This window comes from Kogia breviceps, chromosome 15 (assembly GCF_026419965.1).
Source record: "Kogia breviceps isolate mKogBre1 chromosome 15, mKogBre1 haplotype 1, whole genome shotgun sequence".
Classification (NCBI taxonomy): Eukaryota; Metazoa; Chordata; class Mammalia; order Artiodactyla; family Physeteridae; genus Kogia; species Kogia breviceps.
In genome coordinates, this window is record NC_081324.1 from 65,106,464 (window position 1) to 65,124,348 (window position 17,885).

The 17,885-nt window shown below is 58.7% G+C and overlaps 2 protein-coding genes across 2 annotated transcripts in view; one reads left to right on the plus strand and one right to left on the minus strand.

Annotated features, from left to right (window-relative positions):
• Positions 1 to 14,385, minus strand: part of GGT1 (gamma-glutamyltransferase 1) — a 31,537-nt gene extending 17,152 nt beyond the window's left edge. Inside the window, exon 1 of the mRNA XM_067014622.1 lies at positions 14,298 to 14,385. The gene's annotated coding sequence lies outside the window, so the exon portion shown is untranslated. The remainder of the gene's footprint in view (positions 1 to 14,297) is intronic.
• Positions 6,031 to 12,645, plus strand: LRRC75B (leucine rich repeat containing 75B). The gene is made up of 4 exons (XM_059040166.2): positions 6,031 to 6,207; positions 8,722 to 8,850; positions 10,417 to 10,532; positions 11,892 to 12,645. Exons 1-4 carry the CDS (start codon positions 6,031 to 6,033, stop codon positions 12,415 to 12,417), a joined length of 948 nt encoding a protein of 315 aa, XP_058896149.1. The 3' UTR covers positions 12,418 to 12,645.
• Positions 14,386 to 17,885: the final 3,500 nt, after the last annotated feature.

A 17,885-nucleotide genomic window follows, 5' to 3' on the forward strand; every position in this document is an offset into this window, starting at 1 on the left:
CTCTGTGTCCCTGCTCCTGGAGGAGCTCCCCTGGGTCGGGCTGGCCTCCAGCCAGGGGAGCTGCCAAGGCAGCCCGGGGGCCCCACCCCACCATCCCGAAGCCTTTCATCTGCTAATCACCCCTGCCGTGCTGGCACCAGCGACCTAGAGAGTTTGGGGGCCTTGGCCAGACAGGAGGCTCAGGCCCTGGACCAGTGGGCAGGGAGGCAGGCACCTGGCCCATCCCCCCCTCTGAGAAATGGGCCCACAGAGGCCTTGGAGGCCACTGTCCTGCTCTAACAGGCTCAGGTCTGCCCCACTTCTATGCCTGGAAAAACAAAGCACTGGTGGGGCAAGCAGGGTGCTCCTGGCACAGGAAACCTCAGCCTAAGTGGAAAAAGGACTTACCCAAAGCTACCTGGCAGGACAGCAACCCAGGAAACAGGGAAGGACCTGCAAACCACTTGCTGCCAGTGGTGCCCCACCCTGCTGTCAGGTCCTGGGAGTGGCTATGTCTGAGTCCCTGGAAGTGCCAGGTGAGCCTGTGCCCCAGATGGGCCACTTCTGGCTGGTAGAGACACAAGATCCTGGGGGTTCCCTGGTGGCCTAGTGGTTAGGATTCCAGGCTTTCACTGCTGGGGCCTGGGTTCAATACCTGGTGGGGAACTGGGATCCCACAAGCCACGCGACTCGGCCAGAAAAAGACACAACATCCCAAAATGCAGTTGGGAGCCTCACAGTGAGTGAGCCAGGCAGGCAGGTCCAGACGCAAGCAGCACCTAACCCATCCTCCGGAACTGCTAGGCCAGGATCTCAGGGCCCACCGGAAGTCAGGAAACCTAATATTATCCAAGACATTTTGTGTCCCCTGGTATCTGCACCAAGGAGACATCTGGTCAGTTGGCTGAACAAAAGTTCATCTTCATCAACTTGAGGACCACAGAATCTCAAAATGTTTGGCCTCTGAGCTCCCATCTCCATCACCCCAGAAAGGTCGGCTTGCACACCTGCCCTGACAGGGAACTCACTATCTCTAAGGACAGTGAGACTGGTTGGTTGGCAGGTTCTTCCCAATGTCAAGCCCCGATTTCCCTTCTTGGAATGCCTTCTGCACCTGCTTCAGGGGGACCTGGCCTAACACCCTGCCCACTGTCAGAGGCCACAGAGCAGGGCTCCCCACACCCTATGGCTATTTGGCTACCACCTCTCAGAGCCACACAGACCACACTGAAGGGATGGAAGGAGAACTCGTGCTTGGTGAAGGGGCTGGTAGGCCCAGTGGTGGTGGGAAGTGAGCTCTGGCCAATTGCAGGCATAGGCAGAGAGCCCCCTGCGCCCCAGACACTCCCTGGCGCCCTTGTAGCGGTTCACCATCTCAGCACCCACCTTTGATGTGAGGACAGAGGCTGGAGCTCAGGCAAGTACATGGGCCTCCAGGGCTAGCAGCTTGTTAACACCTGGGAACTTCCGGCAACAGAGCCAGTCTGGCATCTGGTGGACCAAGTCTAATTCCCAAACTCAGAGGCAGCACAACCAAGGGCATGGGCTCTACAGTCCCTAGGTTCAAGTTCAATCCCAGCCCTGATGGCCCAGGGTCTCCTCTTCCTGCCTTCAGTTTTCTATCTGGAGAGCAGGGATCATTAAAATAGTTGTTGGGCAGATGCACTGAGATGGCCATGCACAGGCTGCTGTGAGCACCATGACCTCATGGTCCAGCACCCGGGCCTTCAGCTGCCTCTCCCTCCTGGATGAGCAGCTCAGAGGTCATAAGTGCCTCCTCCTGGCCGCCCCATCCTCCCTGCCTATGGCTCCCTGCATAGGTAGCATTTATCACATCACCTCATAATTATCTGCGGTGTCTGGGAGCTCCGGGGGTGGGGGGTGGGAGGAAGGCTGTGTTTCGTCCACACCCCAGCCCCCAGCCCCCAGCCCAGCACGCGGCTTGGTCTCCCGGAGAGCCGACATACTCCTATCTCCAGGTGGCGGCGGGGGGAGGGGGTGCAACGCCCAAGCCCACCTGTCCACGGTTGCCATCGCCTACCCCGTTACCCTGCACACGGCTAAGTGAACGCGCAGTTCTGCTAATGCCAAAACTGCCCCACACTCTCCATTGCACACCCTGCTCAGCCTGCCTGGGCTTGTAGAAGCCCTGCCCCCACCCCCTTTTTCAGCATCTCTTTGGCCCCCTTCACTGAAACATCCTGTTGGCTGATGTTTCAGACGTCTTGGGTTAACCAACAAGCTGGAACCTGAGCTAGGCAGCTACCCTCCCAGACCTCCACTGGCCACGTTAGACAGGCCCTAGCCCTGGACAGCAGCCCCTACCTCTACACCCCCTCCCACTCGCCACACCTGACCCCCAGCCCCCCACACCGCCCCCTCTCACCTGGCAACTTCACAGGGTCCCCAGCCGCTCTACTACCGCATCCTCAGCGCTCTGAGCACATCCCTTCCCCGCTGAAAAACCCTTCAAAGGTTCACGTGACCCTCCAGATAAATTCATGTCAGCTGGGGCCCGCCCCTTCCTCTGTGTGATTCACCCACTGCTACTGCTGGGGCTCTTCCATCAGGCCCCAACCTCAATGCCACCACCTCCTGATTGAAGCCCCCCTCTGTCTCCTGGTCTGACGTCTTCCTCGGCTCCTGCAGTGTCTGGGACCCCCATCACAGCTCCCCACCTCTGCTGTTCCTTTAACCTCCTGCGTCTTTGTCTCAAGTATCCACAGGGCCCACTGATCATCACTAAATGTAAGTATAATGGCTGTCAGGTGGCCGGGTGGATTCGGCATGAAGGCACGGAAGATTGATTAGAGCCTACACATGCCACGTGCATGTGTGCGGGACGCTTTCCTTGCTGCGTCTAATCCTACACCTTTGCCAGATGGGCATTCTATTTTCCCCATTTTACAGAGGAGGAAACAGTTTTGCAGAAGCTACTGTAGTGGGCTGAATAGTTTCCCCCCAAATCCACATCCATCTGGGAGCTCTGAATGGGGCCCTATTTGGACATAGAGTCTTTGCAGAAGTCATTAGTTAAGATGAGATCATCCTGGGTTAAGGTAGGCTCTAAATTCAATAAGGTAGGCTCCCTGTAAGAAGGGAGACACACAGACACAGTGAAGGAGGCCTTGTGGCCATGGAGGCAGAGATTGCAGTGAAGCAGCTACAAGCCAAGGAAGGCCGAGGACTGCTGGCCATCGCCAGAAGCTAGCAACAGGCAAAGAAAGATGATTCCCTAGCACCTTCAGAGAGCACAGCCCCGCCAACACCTTGATTTCAGACTTCTGGCCTCCAGAACTGGGAGAGAATACATTTCTGTCGTTTTAAGCCATTACCAAGTGTGTGGTAATTTGTTATGACAGCCACAGAAAACTAATACCACTAACTAACTACCTTGCCCATGTTTATATACCCCAAAAGGGGGCAGGTCCAGGGGATTAGGAGCTGGGGCCTGAGCCTATACCTATGACCCCCATGGTGACTCCTAGCCCTGCAGGAAGCTCACAACCTATTTCTTAGAGCCAGATCCTGGGGAACCTGTCTCCATAGACTGTCTGTCTGCTTCCTTCCTCCTTGTGAGTTCCGAATCCATCCTGCATCCTTCTTTGCAGTGGCTGCCAGGAGGCTCAGTGGCACCTGGCTCCTTGCTGAGGTACTGTCAGCCCTGGGCTGCCCTTCCTCCTCCTGGGCTTGAAATATCCCACTGGGTGGGTAGAGAAGACACCCGAAGGTGGGACAGGTCCAGCTGCAGCACCAGCCACAGCCCTCCACTCCACTGGCTGTGTCATCAGGACCCTGTCATGACAGGCTTCCCTGTCATTCCACCTGGGCCACCAGCTGTCAGTGCTACTTGTCTCCTGGAAGTTCCCACTTGGGGCCCAAGATGCCCCCAGCAGGGCCTGGGGTCCATCCACCTGACTCTCTGGCTCCCCAACCTCCCAGCTCGCTGGCTCTCAGGCATGGTAAGGCTGCCCCAATAACCCCTGAACCTCCACATCAGCCCTGGGGGCTGAGAGGGCAACACCACAGCCTCCCACCCACGGGGTCTCCCCAAACACAGCTCAGCTGCCCAGGGCAACTCCAGGGAGAGGGGCCAGCAGGCTTTAGTTAAGCATACATGGAGGCCAGCCAGTGGAGGAACAATGCTCCCACTCCCGAGGGCACAGCTCTGTCCCTGGGGTCCCCTGTCTCAATCAGTTTAGGCCAGAAAGAGTCAACCTCGTCACCCCCCAAAGGAGGCTGAGGGAGGCCCATGCAGGGATTTGGGCCCAGATGCCACCCCCTCCCTCCTTTCCTGGAAAATGTTCTCCAGGAATCTCTCAGCCAAGGACACAGAGGGTGGGGCAGGGGGTGAGGGGTGGGGCTGGGGAGCAGTTCTCCACTTTCCATGGGACTCCAAGTTCTGGGCATACCCCCTCTGCCACTGCCTGATGGTCCCCCTTCATGACATCCAGGCTCAGCCCTCCCTTGCCTCCCCCTCGCCCCCGCCCCCCCCCACCTCAGCCTTCTCGCTTTTGAGGGGACAATATCCAGACCTGGCTCAGCCTCTGGAAGGATATGGTCATGATCTGGGAATCATCCCAGCTCTGGCTCCAGCCCTGAGATTGGGGCGGGGGAGGTCTTACCAGCCTGCCAGCTCTGGGTAGGGTTCTGCGAGGCTCCTGGGGCAATGGGGCTGCTGCTGAAGTCTCTGGCCCAGTTTAGTGACAGCAGCACCTTGGCCCCGGAGGAAGGCAGGCCGGGCAGTCATGCAGGTTTGCCAGGGAGGAAACCTGTGGTGCCAAGGTGGCCCCAGGACAAAGCTGGCTACATAGCAGTGAAGGGAGGTGTCTGGGTCCAGTCGCAGATGGCAGGAAAGAAGGGGGTCCAGGATAGGAAGGCCTCAGGAACAGGCCCAATGGGGGCACCCAAGCAGGCAACAACAAGGGCTGGGGTTCAGTGGGCAGTCAGGCCCTCTGCCTTGTCTCAGGGGCTCAGCCCTAGGGCACCACAGAGCCCAGCACTCTGTCTTGGACACAGTCCTGGGGGGGTGCAATTCTTAACTCAGAAAAAGGAGACTAACTCTGCCCTCACTTACCACAGGCCCTCGGACAGCCTCCCCTCCCCCTATCACTGTCCATGCTCAACCCCCTGCACCCGTGCCCAGCTACACTGTCCTCCCAGGCTGGACACACCCTTCTTGCTGTGGAGGTCAGGGTCTGGAGCCTAGTGCCCCAAATGCCCCCTACCCTGGGAATGTGAGGGGCCCAGAGCTGGGTGGGGGGTGCTATAAGGGGCAGCAAGCCTCCAACAAAGAACCCTTCAGCTAGTGGGTTCCTGGCTCAAACCTGGTCCCTGGAGTAGCCAGCCCCCACCCCACACACTTTCCCCACTTCTGTCACAGGGAAGACTGAAGCAGGGGCAGGTGTGGCTGGCCTGCTGCCAGACTGACCAGAGCCAGGCTGAGATGGTTAACCAGCATGCCCCATCCCATTTATCTCCCAGGTGGCTGGCAGAGGAGGCCGGCCTGCCCAAGTCTGCCCCCAGCCAAGCAGGGAGGGGTGATAAACATTTGTCAACTCAGAAGTGTCCATGCAGGGTGGACAGGTCAGATGCTACAACTGCTCGCTGCGGTTGGGGCGGGGGAGATTCTGAAAGCAGGCGCTGGCACTGTCTAAAGCTGGCAAACGGCAGCGGAACCCCCACCCACCCCGCCCTGACTCCAAGTCCAGTGCTCTTTGCCCCGCCAAAGCGACTGTTCCACTATCAGCACGGGGGCCCGGAGCCTTTAAAGGTGCCGAGCGCCACCTCGTCGCGGCGGCTCCAATTCCTGGCGACAGGGCTCGAGCCAGGTCTAGCGCGGACGAGGGCCTCCTCCAGCAACACCCCCAAGCCGAGTGTGGGAGCTCCGGGACCCCCAGCAGGAACCCTCCTCCCTTCCTCCCCTTCGGCCAGGCTAGGGCGCGCAGCCTTGGATCCCGCGCTCCCCATCCGGAGCATCCCGGGCGGGGCCAGGGGCGGGGCGCAAGCGGCCCTGCCTCCTGCCGGCTCGGCGCCCGCCGCGCGGCGGCCATGGGGGCGCGGCTGGGCCGGCGGGCCGGGACCGAAGCGGGCTCGGAGGCTGGGGCGGCGGCGGGGTGCGGGCCGGCGCCCTATGAGCGCCGGGTGCGCTGGCTCCGCGAGATCCAGTCCACGCTCCGCGAGCGGCGGCCGGAGCGCGCCCGGCAGCTGCTGCGCCTCCTGCGCCAGGTGAGAGAAGCAGCCAAGCAGCCGGCCAGCCGGCCGGGGCTGGAGGCCGAGGAGGGTCCGGAAGGAGATGCGGAGCTGGCCTCGGGCGCGCGGGCCGGGCGGGTTCCGAGGGGAGGGGATGACTGGCTTCAGGGGGTGGGGGTCTTGTCTGGGCCAGAGGGCGAGGGAGGGAAGGCAGTCAGCTAGAGTTGTGGGGTAGGGGGGACTGTGAGTGTGGAGGGGGTCCCATGACTGTACGCGTCTCTGGGGTTTGAGGTCAGTTGTGGGTGTTGAGGGTGCTCCCAAGCCTGGAGCTATGAGTCCACATTCAGGCCCTGCCAAGAAAGGAGGGCGGCTGGGAAGAGGGCAGGTGGAGGTGAATCATCTTGTATTGAGGGGCAATGGGAAGAGGATGGTTCCCCCCTCCAGGGTGAAGGGAGGCGCTGCACTGGACCCCGGAGCAAGGACCTGGGGAAGCGACAGCCCAGCTGGTCAGTGGGTGCAACCTCTCCACGTCAGCTCAGACAAAGCCACAGCACACAATGCCCATCCTCCTAACAGGCAGCTCTCGCCCATTGAGTACACACACCTGGCATCTGTACATCACAACATCACATCACGATGGGCGGGGCCTCTGGTTCCACATACACCAGGTTCCTGAGTCCCATATCCCTAGCCCTGGGTTGCCTTAAGAGACATGGGTTCTGATCCCAGCATCACCACTGAGCAAGCCACTCCTCTCTCTGCCCACATCCCTATACCCTGCAGCAGCTGCCACCACAATCTGCCCCATCCTGTAAGGCGAAATCAGCTATGCCGGTGGTCTTTGACCTGCAGGTGGATGATTGGGAAACTGAGGCTTGGAGAAAAGCAGTGAGCCTAGGGCCACAGAGCAAACTGGGGGCCAGCCAAGGCCAGAGCTCACCCTCCAGTCTCCCAGCTCTGCTCCTCCTGCTGCACTGGGTTTCCTTTCTCTGGGCTCAGCAGGCTGGAAAGGTGGGGCTGGCCCTTTAAGAGAAGCTGTCCACATCAGCAGAAGGCAGGCTTCGGTCTGGGACCCTCACTGGGTCAGCCCAGGCCCACCAGCCATCCTTCCCTTCTACTGGATCCTTCCTAGCTGTCATCTCCAACTTGAGCCGTGTTTAAAATGCAAACAACAGAGCAGCACAAATCAGCCAGAGACTATTCAGAGGCACGATCTCTGTCCAGCATGGCGTCTGCAGCCCAAGGCACCAGCTGGAAATTTTAGCTGGGGAACGAGCTAGGTTGCCCACTGGTGTCCCAAAGGTTGGAATTTGAGGCCCAGTGAGGGGCCTGTCCTGCCCCATAACCTTCGGGGACTCTGCAGTTATGGACCTTGGTCATTCTGGCCTGGCCTCCTGTGCCCTGGGCTTATACACAGAACATGTTACTCTCTGGCTTGGGGAGGGCCTACATGGGGTCTCGAGTCCCCTCCTGGCTGTGGCTGTCCCATCAGCTTGTCGGCATATGGCCTCTAAACAGACCCCTTAAAAGGCACCACACCAGGCCTATGGGAATAACAGGAGGAAGAGGCCAAGGGGTGAAGGCAGGAAGGCCAGGGCAGGCCAGAGACCTGATGGTGGGATCTGTGTGAGGGGTGGGAGGCTTGGAGGCTGGACAGGAAGGCTGGTGGGCGAGAGAGGGTGTGAAGGCCAGGCCATGGGGAGTTCTGAGACTGCAGGCTGTGTGCGAGTCTCTGCCATCACACAACTTGAGAGCATTTGGTTTCCACTGAAGGGGTTAAGGGGTCAAGTGTGTGTTTCATAGAGTTGGCTCTGGCAGCATTAGGGTGGACTGGAAGGGTATCAGGAGGCCGGGAGCCCCGGGAGGAGGCTGTGAAGGGATGAGGCCTGAAGCTCCTTGAGCAGTGGGTTGGGGTGGGGAGAGCTGGGCAGAGGAGGGATGAGGGAAGAGTGCGGGGTGATTCCTGGGCTCTGGCCCAAGTGCCTGGGAAGATGGGATGGTGGCACCCTTTACTAAGCTGGGGCACAGGAGGCGAGACACACCCAGTCTGAGTTGCCTTTGGGTCGTATGAGCTGAAAGAGAGAGAGTTCCACCCTGACAGGAAGGGTCTGGACCCGTCAGCAAAGAGGTGGCGGCCATAGCTCAGGAGAGCTTGGGGATAGGTGGTTAGAGGCAGGGGGCCCAAAGGGAATGAGGAGGGCAGGGGCATTTGGGGATCATCAAGGAGCCCCCAGAGAATCCCCCAGACAAGCCCAATCCCAGGGGAGCCAGGGGGTCTCAGCAGAATGTTTCACCTCCAGGGAACCAGTCTAAGGGTTCCCAGACCCACTTACCACCTCCCTGAGGCCCCCAATGCATCGACCCTCTGCTCATCCAAAGGGTCCACCTGCCCCGGACGGTTGGCTCATTGCCACTGTGAGGAGGGCTCCAGCAAGCCTCAGAGGGGGAATGGAGAGAGGGGAACGGATGTGAGAGCCTCTGGCTGGCTTGGATGGGGGCTAAGGGAGGGAGGCCTCGACCCCTGGCTCACTCCACTCTCACTACCTGCAGGACCTGGGCCTCGAGGGGACCCTCCTCACAGACATCCTCTACAGGAATGTGGCCTTCCTTAATCTGGTGGACCCCATCTCCCATGACCTGCTTGTGAACCTGGCCCGGGACCTGCAGTGCCCCAAGTCGGTGAGGCATGGGGCCCAGGCTGGGTAGTGTGGTTGACAGGCCAGAAGAGCCCAGAGCTGGGAGCTAGGATCTGGGCCCTCACCTGGTCTGCTGCGTGGCCTTAGGCGGGTTACTGTCTCTCTCTGGGACCTGATGCCAGTTTCAGTGTATGAGGCTGGCCAGCAGCTGGAGCACATGGGAACTCTGCTTTCCCAGCCCTAGAAAGTCATCTGTTGGGTAGACCCATTTCCTCTTTTTTTTTTTTTTTTTTGGCCGTGCAGCACAGCATCCAGTCTTTTAGTTCCCCGACCAGGGATTAAACCTGTGCCGCCTGCAGTGGAAGCACGGAGCCCTAACCACTGGACCACCAGGGAATTCCCTAGACCCGTTTCCTGAATTTCAGAACTGTGCGCCAGGCCCTGCGACCCAGGCAGTAGTCGTATGGGGACCCTTCAGGATACAGGACATTCTGACAAATAATCCACTGATGGAACCAGGCTCCCAGCCCCTGAGTCCCAGAGCCAGAAGAGAGCGCCCTTGGCTGGAACCTCACATGTCCACATGTTCCCACTGCGTCCGACAGCAACTCAAGCCACAAGCAAATCCCTCCTCGTGTTGAGCTGCACCTGCAGCCTCGACTCCCTTCCTGCCACCGTGTCTGCCCAGAACACCTGTCCCCACCTGCTATGTTGGCACCTGCGGACGTCCTGCCATAAGCATGGAAGGTGCCGCACTCCTGACACAGCCTGTGGCTGGCCCCCAGCCCCCGGCCCTTTGTCACAGTGAGCCCCCGTGTGAAACAGGAATGCCCACTCTCAGCTCTGCCAGCTCTGAACTGCCACGTCCAGGTGCACTTGTCACTGAGGGGTCTCTGAGGCTAGCCTAGAGCCATCACGGTGACCCCTGGGGCTTGCTGCCACTGTGTGTGCCCGCTGTTAACAGAGGGACTGGATAAAAGAATGTGCTGGGTGGTGGAGCGTGCTTAGAGCCAGCTTGTGGAAAGCAGTCCACCCTGCATCCTGCCCGAGCTGGGCCTCTGCAAGGGCCCACTTAGGAGCCAGAGAGAGCCAGGTGGTGGTGCTGGAAAGTGGTAACCCTCCCCGCTGGCAGCCCAGACCCAGGCCCCACGAGTGCGGTCTCGCATGGAGAGTGAGAGGAAGAAGAGCGTGCTGACCTGGCTTGTTCCTATTCCCTGGGGGGTGGCGTCAGTGGAGCAGGGCTCCCTGGAGAGGCCTGGTCCTGCCTCCCCCTGTGGTGAGTCCCAGGGGGGCACCGAGGGTAGACAGGGAGCCAGCGGCTGATAGCCCGAGACTCTGGCCCAGGGCCTGAGGACAGGGAACAAGGGCCCATTGTCTGGGCTTCCTCCCGCCAGGCACCACGGGCCTCGGACCAGCCTGTCCAGCTTCCAGTGGGCAGCCTCCCCTGGCTCTGTGCCAGGCCACGGGGCAGTGGGGCGGGAGTGGAGGGGGAAAGCCAGTGGGCGGCTCAGTGATCCGTGATGAATGGCTGTGCGCATGCACACACTTGGGTCCCCAAGGCCCGGGGGCGCACAGGGCTCCGCCTCCCCTGACAGCGCTGCCCCCGCAGGACTATGAGCTCTGGAAGTCCTCGGACAAGACCTGCCGACAGCTCATCTACCACCTCACCCCTCACTCCAAGCAGCATCAGGGGTCCAGCCTGCCCCGAAGGAAGACCCAAAGCTGGTAAGGGAGCCCAGACACAGCCCAGCCTCCTGGCCCCTGGGGGTCCCTTCCCAGGCCTCTGTCAGCAAGAGCTGGGGCCTGAAATTCCACCCTGCAGGCCCTCACCCTTGGCTGCATCACAGCCCGTCACTGGCCGGTGGCAATGGAGGCGGATGCTCCCCAAGGCCAGCTCCTCTCCATGTGACTGCCTCCTGCCATCTGCCTGTCCCTCAACGCCCTGCCTGTCACAGGGCCTGGCCCCCCTGGGGGCCTCAGCTGGAGTCAGCAGAGTCCCCAGGACAGGCTGGGAGGGAGGTGGAGTCTGGGTCATGATTCCCATTTTCCAGGGAAGGAAACTGAGGCCAGGGGAGGCAGAGTGTCTTGCCCAAGGCCACATTGCCCTGCTTCCTGAAGCCCTTTGGGGACTCTTTGCCAGGCTGCCTGAAGCTGAGGCCTCCAAGGCCAGCCCAGCAGCTCACTCTGCAACGGGGCCCCCCTTAGTCATTCCATCACAACCTCGTGGCCACAGACTCAGCCTGGGAACAGGCCACTGGCACCTGGGGCCTGGTGCTCTCCCCTGCTTGCCCCCCAGCCTCCTGCCCCCTCCCTCAGGCCTGGTGGCCCATGCTGAGCCTGGAGCCCATGGGGTTGTTCCCTGCCTTGGCAGGTGAGGGCCCTGGAGGTTTTCCCACTGCTGTCAGCCCCCAGGCAGGCCCATGTTCAAATGACAGGAGAGAACTAAAGGGGGTTCTGGGGGCAGTGGGGGACCCTCTTCAGTCTCTAAACCTCCCTCCCAGCTTAGAACACAGGGAGCCCTCCCCTAGGGCAGATCCCACCCACATCCCCCAACATGGCCCTCTTGCTTACCCTGGGCCTGTTCGCACATCTATCCTTATTCCAAAAGGGTCAACCTTAGAGGAGGCACGTGGAAAAAAAACATGGGCTCAGGGGTCAGAACACCCCGATTTGGAGACCTGGCTCCCCCTTAGTGGTGTGTGACCGTGGATGGGTCATGTCACCCCTCCAAGCACCCGTTTGCTCCTCTGCAGAATAGGATAATCATTCCCACCCCACTGAGTTGGCATAAAAATAAGAGACAATAGATGTAACAGGTGTGGTGATGCAAGCACACAGAGGGTTTTTATAACAGCTCATGGAGCCTTAACGCAAGTGCATCTAATTCTCACAGCCAGGTCGCCTATTAACCAAAGGGGACTAAGGCTCAGAGCGATTCAGAGCATTGCCCGTGGCCACTCATCTAGGAAGTGGCCATCTGCAGGGCCTGGGCCTTGCTGCCCTGCACTGCCCTGATGGAGGGGTCACTGTCTGAGGCAGGTGGGGCCCTTGCTCAGTCCCTCCCCACCCTCGACCCTCCCGCAGCCTCAAGAGCAACCTCCAGAAGACTCTGCCGGCGGGGGAGACCGTGAACCTATCGGGAATACCACTGTCGGTGCGGGATGTGCAGCATATCATGCGCTACCTGGGCAGCCAGGGCACCAGGCTGGCAGTGCTAGACCTGAGCTTCACGGGGCTGAGTGACGAACTGCTGCACCGGCTGCTGCCCAGCCTCTGGACGCTGCCCCGCCTCACCCAGCTTCTGCTCAATGGCAACCGGCTGACGCGGGCTGCCGCCCGTGAGCTCACTGAGACCATCAAGGATACCACCAAGTTCCCGGTGCTGGCCTGGGTGGACCTGGGCAACAACGTGGATGTGGCCTCCCTGCCCCAGCCCCTGCTGGTTGGCCTGCGCCGGCGGCTAAGCCAGAGCACCTCGCTGCCCACCATCTACGAGAGCCTGGACACAGAGCCTGAGGGTGGCATGGCCGGGGCCACGGCCCTTGCCTCCACCTGGGGCTCTGCAGCTGCTGGGCCAGGGCCCGAGCCCCAGGCCTGCTGCACCAGGTGACCCACCGCCCGCCCTGGCTCCTGCTTCCTGACTGGCAACGCACCTGAGCACATGGGAGGGGGTGATGGAGGCGGAGTTACCCTCCAGGACCCGGATCCAGTGCACAAAGGAGGATGGGCTCATTGGAGACTGGATGGTCGGTCCAGGCTGGAGTCTCAGCCTTCCCTCAGCAGGAGGGGCCCGGCACCTACTGTGCAGACCCCACAATAAAGGCTGATGCCACCTCCACCTCAGCCTTTCTGCACTGTGGGCCTCAGGGCCACTGAGCACCAGCCCTGCGGCTGGGTTTGGGAGAAGGGGTGGCTGGGACTCAGGGGCCCTGCCTGCCCAAAAGGGAGGGACCAAGCTCACACTAATCTCCCCTGGGTGCTCCCTGGGCAGGGTTCCCCCGGAAACCAAAGAAGGGGGGAGGGTCCGTCTGTGGTCAGGTAGTTAGAGGAGGCCTCCAGAGACCTGGCAGTCACGTCTGGGCAGTGCTTGGGCACTTTGAGGAAGGAGCTGGGGAGGAGCAGGTTGGGAGCCCAGAGAGGAGCGCAGGCTGCTGACCTCCCCACCAGGGCCCCCTGGGCTGGGCACGAGACTGTGCCAACAGGGGGCAAGGCTCATTTCCCACAGGGTACAGCACTGCCCACCAGCCCTGGTACCTACCCCACAGGCCTCCTGTACTTGGCGAGTGGGCAACTCCACGGGGTGGGGGAGGGGAGACATCAGGCCAGAGACAAAGAGCTCTGTATTCCCTCCAGGCCCTGGGGGCCCACATGCAGAGTCCTCCCCCCATGTGGGACCCCAAAGGAGCATGCAGGGGTGAAGTGGGCATGGCCCACAGCAGTGCGGGGCCCCGGGGGGGAGCAGTACTGGAGCTGCCCCAGCAGGGGGCCGTCTCCCATCTTCCCCAGGCAGCACAAGGGCAGGCTCCAGACCAGACACCACAGTCACCACCCAGCCCAGTGTAGGGAGCTGGAGTTCAGCCCCACTAGGAGCTGGGCCGGGACAAGGAAGGAATTTAGAGGTGTCGGGTGGACTGAGGCTGCAGCAGGGAAGCCATGGCCCTGCAGCGCTGGGAGGTCAGGACTAGGGTAGCTGGATCCTGCAGGATGAGGAGAGACCCAGCAGCGGAGGGAGCCCCACAGGCCAAGGAGAAGGTGGGGGTCCCCCGGGCCCGCATCCCTGGGCCCACCAGCTGACCTTCCCCCATAGCTCTGGCCCACAGGGGACTGTGAGTCAGCACTGATTACACACGTCCCCAGGCAGCCGGATGCACAACAGCCTCTTGGGACAGAAGGGAGATGGCCAAGAAGGGTGACGTCGGTCCCAGGACCGACAAGAGGCAGTGAGGAAAAGGAGCTCCTCTCCTGCGCTGCCTGCCAGCCCCGAGGTTAGGCCCCACCGCTCTCACTGCTTTTGGTGGAACCCCTATTGGGAGAAAGCCAGAAAGACATGAAGAGCACCCGGTTCAACCCAGCTCTGCTCCCTCTCTGGCCCCCGGTCTCTCCTCTCCTCTTTCCACCATCCCTTCCAGCTCTCCATGCTCCATCCTGGAGTCCTGGCCCCTCCCTGGCCTCCTTGCTTTAAAGACATGAGCCTGCCCAGTGGCTTGGGAGCCACAGAAATCTCCATGTGTCCCCCGCTCTGGGACAGGGGGCTCAGTCTTCCCAGGGGAAGGCAAAGCAGGTGGGGGTAGAAGGGGCCACAGAGAGGAGAAGGATGAGGAAGCCGGCCCAGGGCCAGGCAAGCTGATAAGCCCATGTCCTGCAGCTCCCGGCTGGAGAAACGCCAAGCTGTCTGTGTCCCTCCTGCCCCTCACTCCCTGCCCATCCCTGGCCCTCATCTGCCCACAAACCTTGAATGTGACGAACATGACCACTCAAAGAGATTCTTACCAGGATGGTGTGAGGACCTTGGCCGGGGGTTGCCAGGCGAGCTCTGGGAGAATCCAGGCGGAGGCAGCTGTTCTCAATCTCCCCGCCTCTCAGATGGATGCACGCGATGCACTGGCTGGGCTGGAGCATGAAACAGCTGGAGAGAGGCGGGCTGCCCTTGTTCCCACACAGGTGTCCAGGGCCCCTTCGAGGGGCCCTTACGACCACCAGTGAGGCTACTCTGCAGGCAGGGACACCCCAGGAAGTCACGCAGCCTGGTGGGCAGAGCGTGCCCTCCAGGCCGGCTCCAGCCCGAGTTCCAGACCAAGGAGGCGCTACGTGGGCCTCGCTTGGGCGGGTCCTCTCCTAGGCCCAGTCTCGGAGGCAGACAGACCTGGCCTGGTCCCACCCTGTCACCTGCTGGTGGTGTGGTCCCCTCGGGGTCTGTTCCCTCATCTTGGGAACGAGGCTCACAAAGCCTCCCCTTATCCTGCTGGAGTGAGGCTGACACAAGGATTGGAAAGTGCCTGCTGCGTGGGGGCACAGGGCAGATGCTCTGTAGCGTCAGTGGGGCCTCCACCCAGGGCTCTCTGGGTGGGAATGGCAGAAGCCCAAACCTCGGGACTAGACAGGGCTGAAGCCATTTATTTATTTAAGGCTGCTTCTGTAGCCTCTCTCGAGGCCAAGCACTGTTCCAATGGCTTTACACCCCTTTAATTCTCTTTGCACTTGTAGGAGGTGAGTGCTATTACCACCTCCATTTTTTTTTTTTTTTTTTTTTTTTCGGTACGCGGGCCTCTCACTGTCGTGGCCTCTCCCGTTGCGGAGCAGAGGCTCCGGACGCGCAGGCCCAGAGCCCATGGCTCACGGGCCCAGCCGCTCCGCGGCATGTGGGATCTTCCCGGACCGGGGCACGAACCCGCGTCCCCTGCATCGGCAGGCAGACTCTCAACCACTGCACCCCTGGGGAAGCCCACCACCTCCGTTTTGGAGGTTAGTGAGCTGAGTCAGGGAGAGGTTGAGTGACCTGTCCAAGGTCAAAGGGCTAGAACTGGAGATGCCGAGAAGTGAGCCAGGTGGCCTGGCTGCAGTCTGGGATGCTAACCCCTGCCTGCTTCACCCAAATTCCTGCCAGGGGAATTCCTCCAAGCCCTGCCAGAGGCCATTCGAGGCAGGAGACATCATGGTGGCCCTGCTGGCAGGTGCCCTGCAGTGGAGAGTGACCTCCAGCTGCACTGCCCTGGAACAAGACCAGGCAGGACCTCCCTGGCCTCCATTTCCTCATGTGCAAAATGGGTGGGGAGGGGAGCCCTCTTCTGGGATGGAAGGGGACTGGTGAGGAGTGGGTTTGGAAGTACTTGTCAGACTGAGCCCCACTCTGGGGTACGGGATCCACACCCACTTCCGGTGGCCTGGCTGGGCAGCTGCAGGTGAGGTGCCTTCACCTCCTCAGGTCTTGCCAGGATGTTGAGAGCATCAAAAGGAAAGATGTAGAAAAGATGCCTGTTCTCTGCAGGACCTTGGTGACCAACACTTGGGAACTTCTGTTCTGTCCCTGAAGGGAGGACATTTGAGTCCAGATAAAGTTCTTTAAGATATGAGTCTACAGCAAAGGTCAGCCTCTGCAGACAGTCTTTTTGAGAATCCAGAATCTCAGATGACTGATCAACCCAGTGGCTGATATTAACCCAGCACAGAGGTTTTTCTCTAGGTCTTGGAGAGAAAGGAAAACATACTTCTTCCTCATAGGAGATACTTGCCAACAAACAATGGAAAGCAGTATTTCCTTTCCCAGCTGTATACTTTAATTTTATTTTTTAAAAATATTACCGGGGGCTTCCCTGGTGGCGCAGTGGTTGAGAGTCCACCTGCCGATGCAGGGGACACGGGTTCGTGCCCCGGTCCGGGAAGATCCCACATGCCACGGAGTGGCTAGGCCCGTGAGCCATGGCCGCTGAGCCTACGCGTCCGGAGCCTGTGCTCCGCAACGGGAGAGGCCACAACAGTGAGAGGCCCGCGTACCACAAAAAAACCCCCACAACAATCATAATAATAATACTGGGAGTTCCCTGGTGGTCTATGGTTAGGATTCAGCACTTCCACTGCCGGGGCCCAGGTTCAATCCCTGGTCCAGGAACTGAGATCCTGCAAGCTGCATGGCACGGCCAAATAATAATAACAACAACAATAATGATAACAATACCTTATTTAAAAAACAATTCTTCATTGTCGTACAACTAAAATACAATTAAGTACACTTCCCTGGTGGTACAGTGGTTAAGACCTGGTGCTTCCACTGCAGGGACTCGGGTTTGATCCCTGGTCGGGGAAGTTCCACATGCCACGCGGTACAGCAAAAAATAAATAAATAAATAAATAACATTAAAAAAAAAAAATTAAGTGGACATCCCAAGTGTTACAAGTTGAAATTGTGCTACATGGCACATTCTGACTTGTGTATAAATCCATGAAGTAAACGTATCTGCCACACCCAAAAGTCTCCTTGTGCCCCTTGGCAATGTCTCCCTCCCACCATCCCTTTCCCCTCCTTCCCCAAGCAACAATTGACCTGCTTTCTGTCTCTATAGATTAGTGTGCATTTTCTACTTTTAGATATATGGAATCATACAGGGTGTACTCTTTTTTATATGACTTTTCTCACTTAGCATAATTGAGACTCCCACACTGATGCATGTATCAATAGTCCCTTTTAATTGCTGAGTAGCATTCTACTGGATGGATGTACCACAATTCACTCACCTGTTGGTGGACATTTGTGTTGTTTCCAGTGTTTAGCTATTACAAATAAAACTGATATGAATATCATGTACAAGTTTTTGCATGAACAGATATTTCCTTTTCTCTTGGGTAGTGATATCTCAGTATGGTTTTCTCTTCTTGTGATACCTTTGCCTGGTTTTGGTGTCAGGGTAATGCTGGTCTCATAGAATGAGCTGAGACGTATTCCCTTCTCTTAAATTTTTTGGGAACGGTTTGTGTAAAATTATTTCTTCCTGAAATATTTGATAGAATTCCTCAGTGAAGGCACACAAGCCTAAGGTTTTCTTTGTGGGAAGGTCTTCAACTACAATTCCAATTTCTTTAATAAATGTAGGGCTTTTCAGCTTAGCTATTACTTCTTAAGAAAGTGTTTATATTTTGGATCTTTCAAGGAATCTGTCCATTTCATCTAAGTTGTGGAATTTGTTGACATGAAGTTGTTCATAACATTCTCTCTCTCTTTTTTTTGGACGTGCCACGCAGCTTGCAGGATCTTAGTTCCTTGACCAGGTATTGAACCCGGGCCCTTGGCAGTGAAAGCGCGGAGTCCTAACCACCAGACTGCCAGGGAATTCCCTGTAACATTCTCTTTTAATAACTGTGGAATCTGTAGCAGTCACCTCTCTCATCCCTGAGATTGGTAATTTTGTCTTCCTCTTTCTTTTCCCCCCATTGCCTGAGCAGACTGGCTAGAGATTTATCAATTTTATTGATCTCGTTAAAGAATCATCTTTTGGTTTCACTGATTATGCTCTATAGTTTTCTATTTCATTGATACCCACTTAGATCCTTACTTGTTTTCTTCCACTTCAAATTTCATTGGCTCTT

Bases quoted from the DNA above. Each gene is read 5' to 3' on its own strand.
- LRRC75B (XM_059040166.2), top strand. From the start codon at position 6,031: ATGGGGGCGCGGCTGGGCCGGCGGGCCGGGACCGAAGCGGGCTCGGAG. The intron at 6,208-8,721 runs GTGAGAGAAGCA...CACTACCTGCAG, and splicing joins TGCTGCGCCTCCTGCGCCAG to GACCTGGGCCTCGAGGGGAC. The intron at 10,533-11,891 runs GTAAGGGAGCCC...ACCCTCCCGCAG, and splicing joins CGAAGGAAGACCCAAAGCTG to CCTCAAGAGCAACCTCCAGA.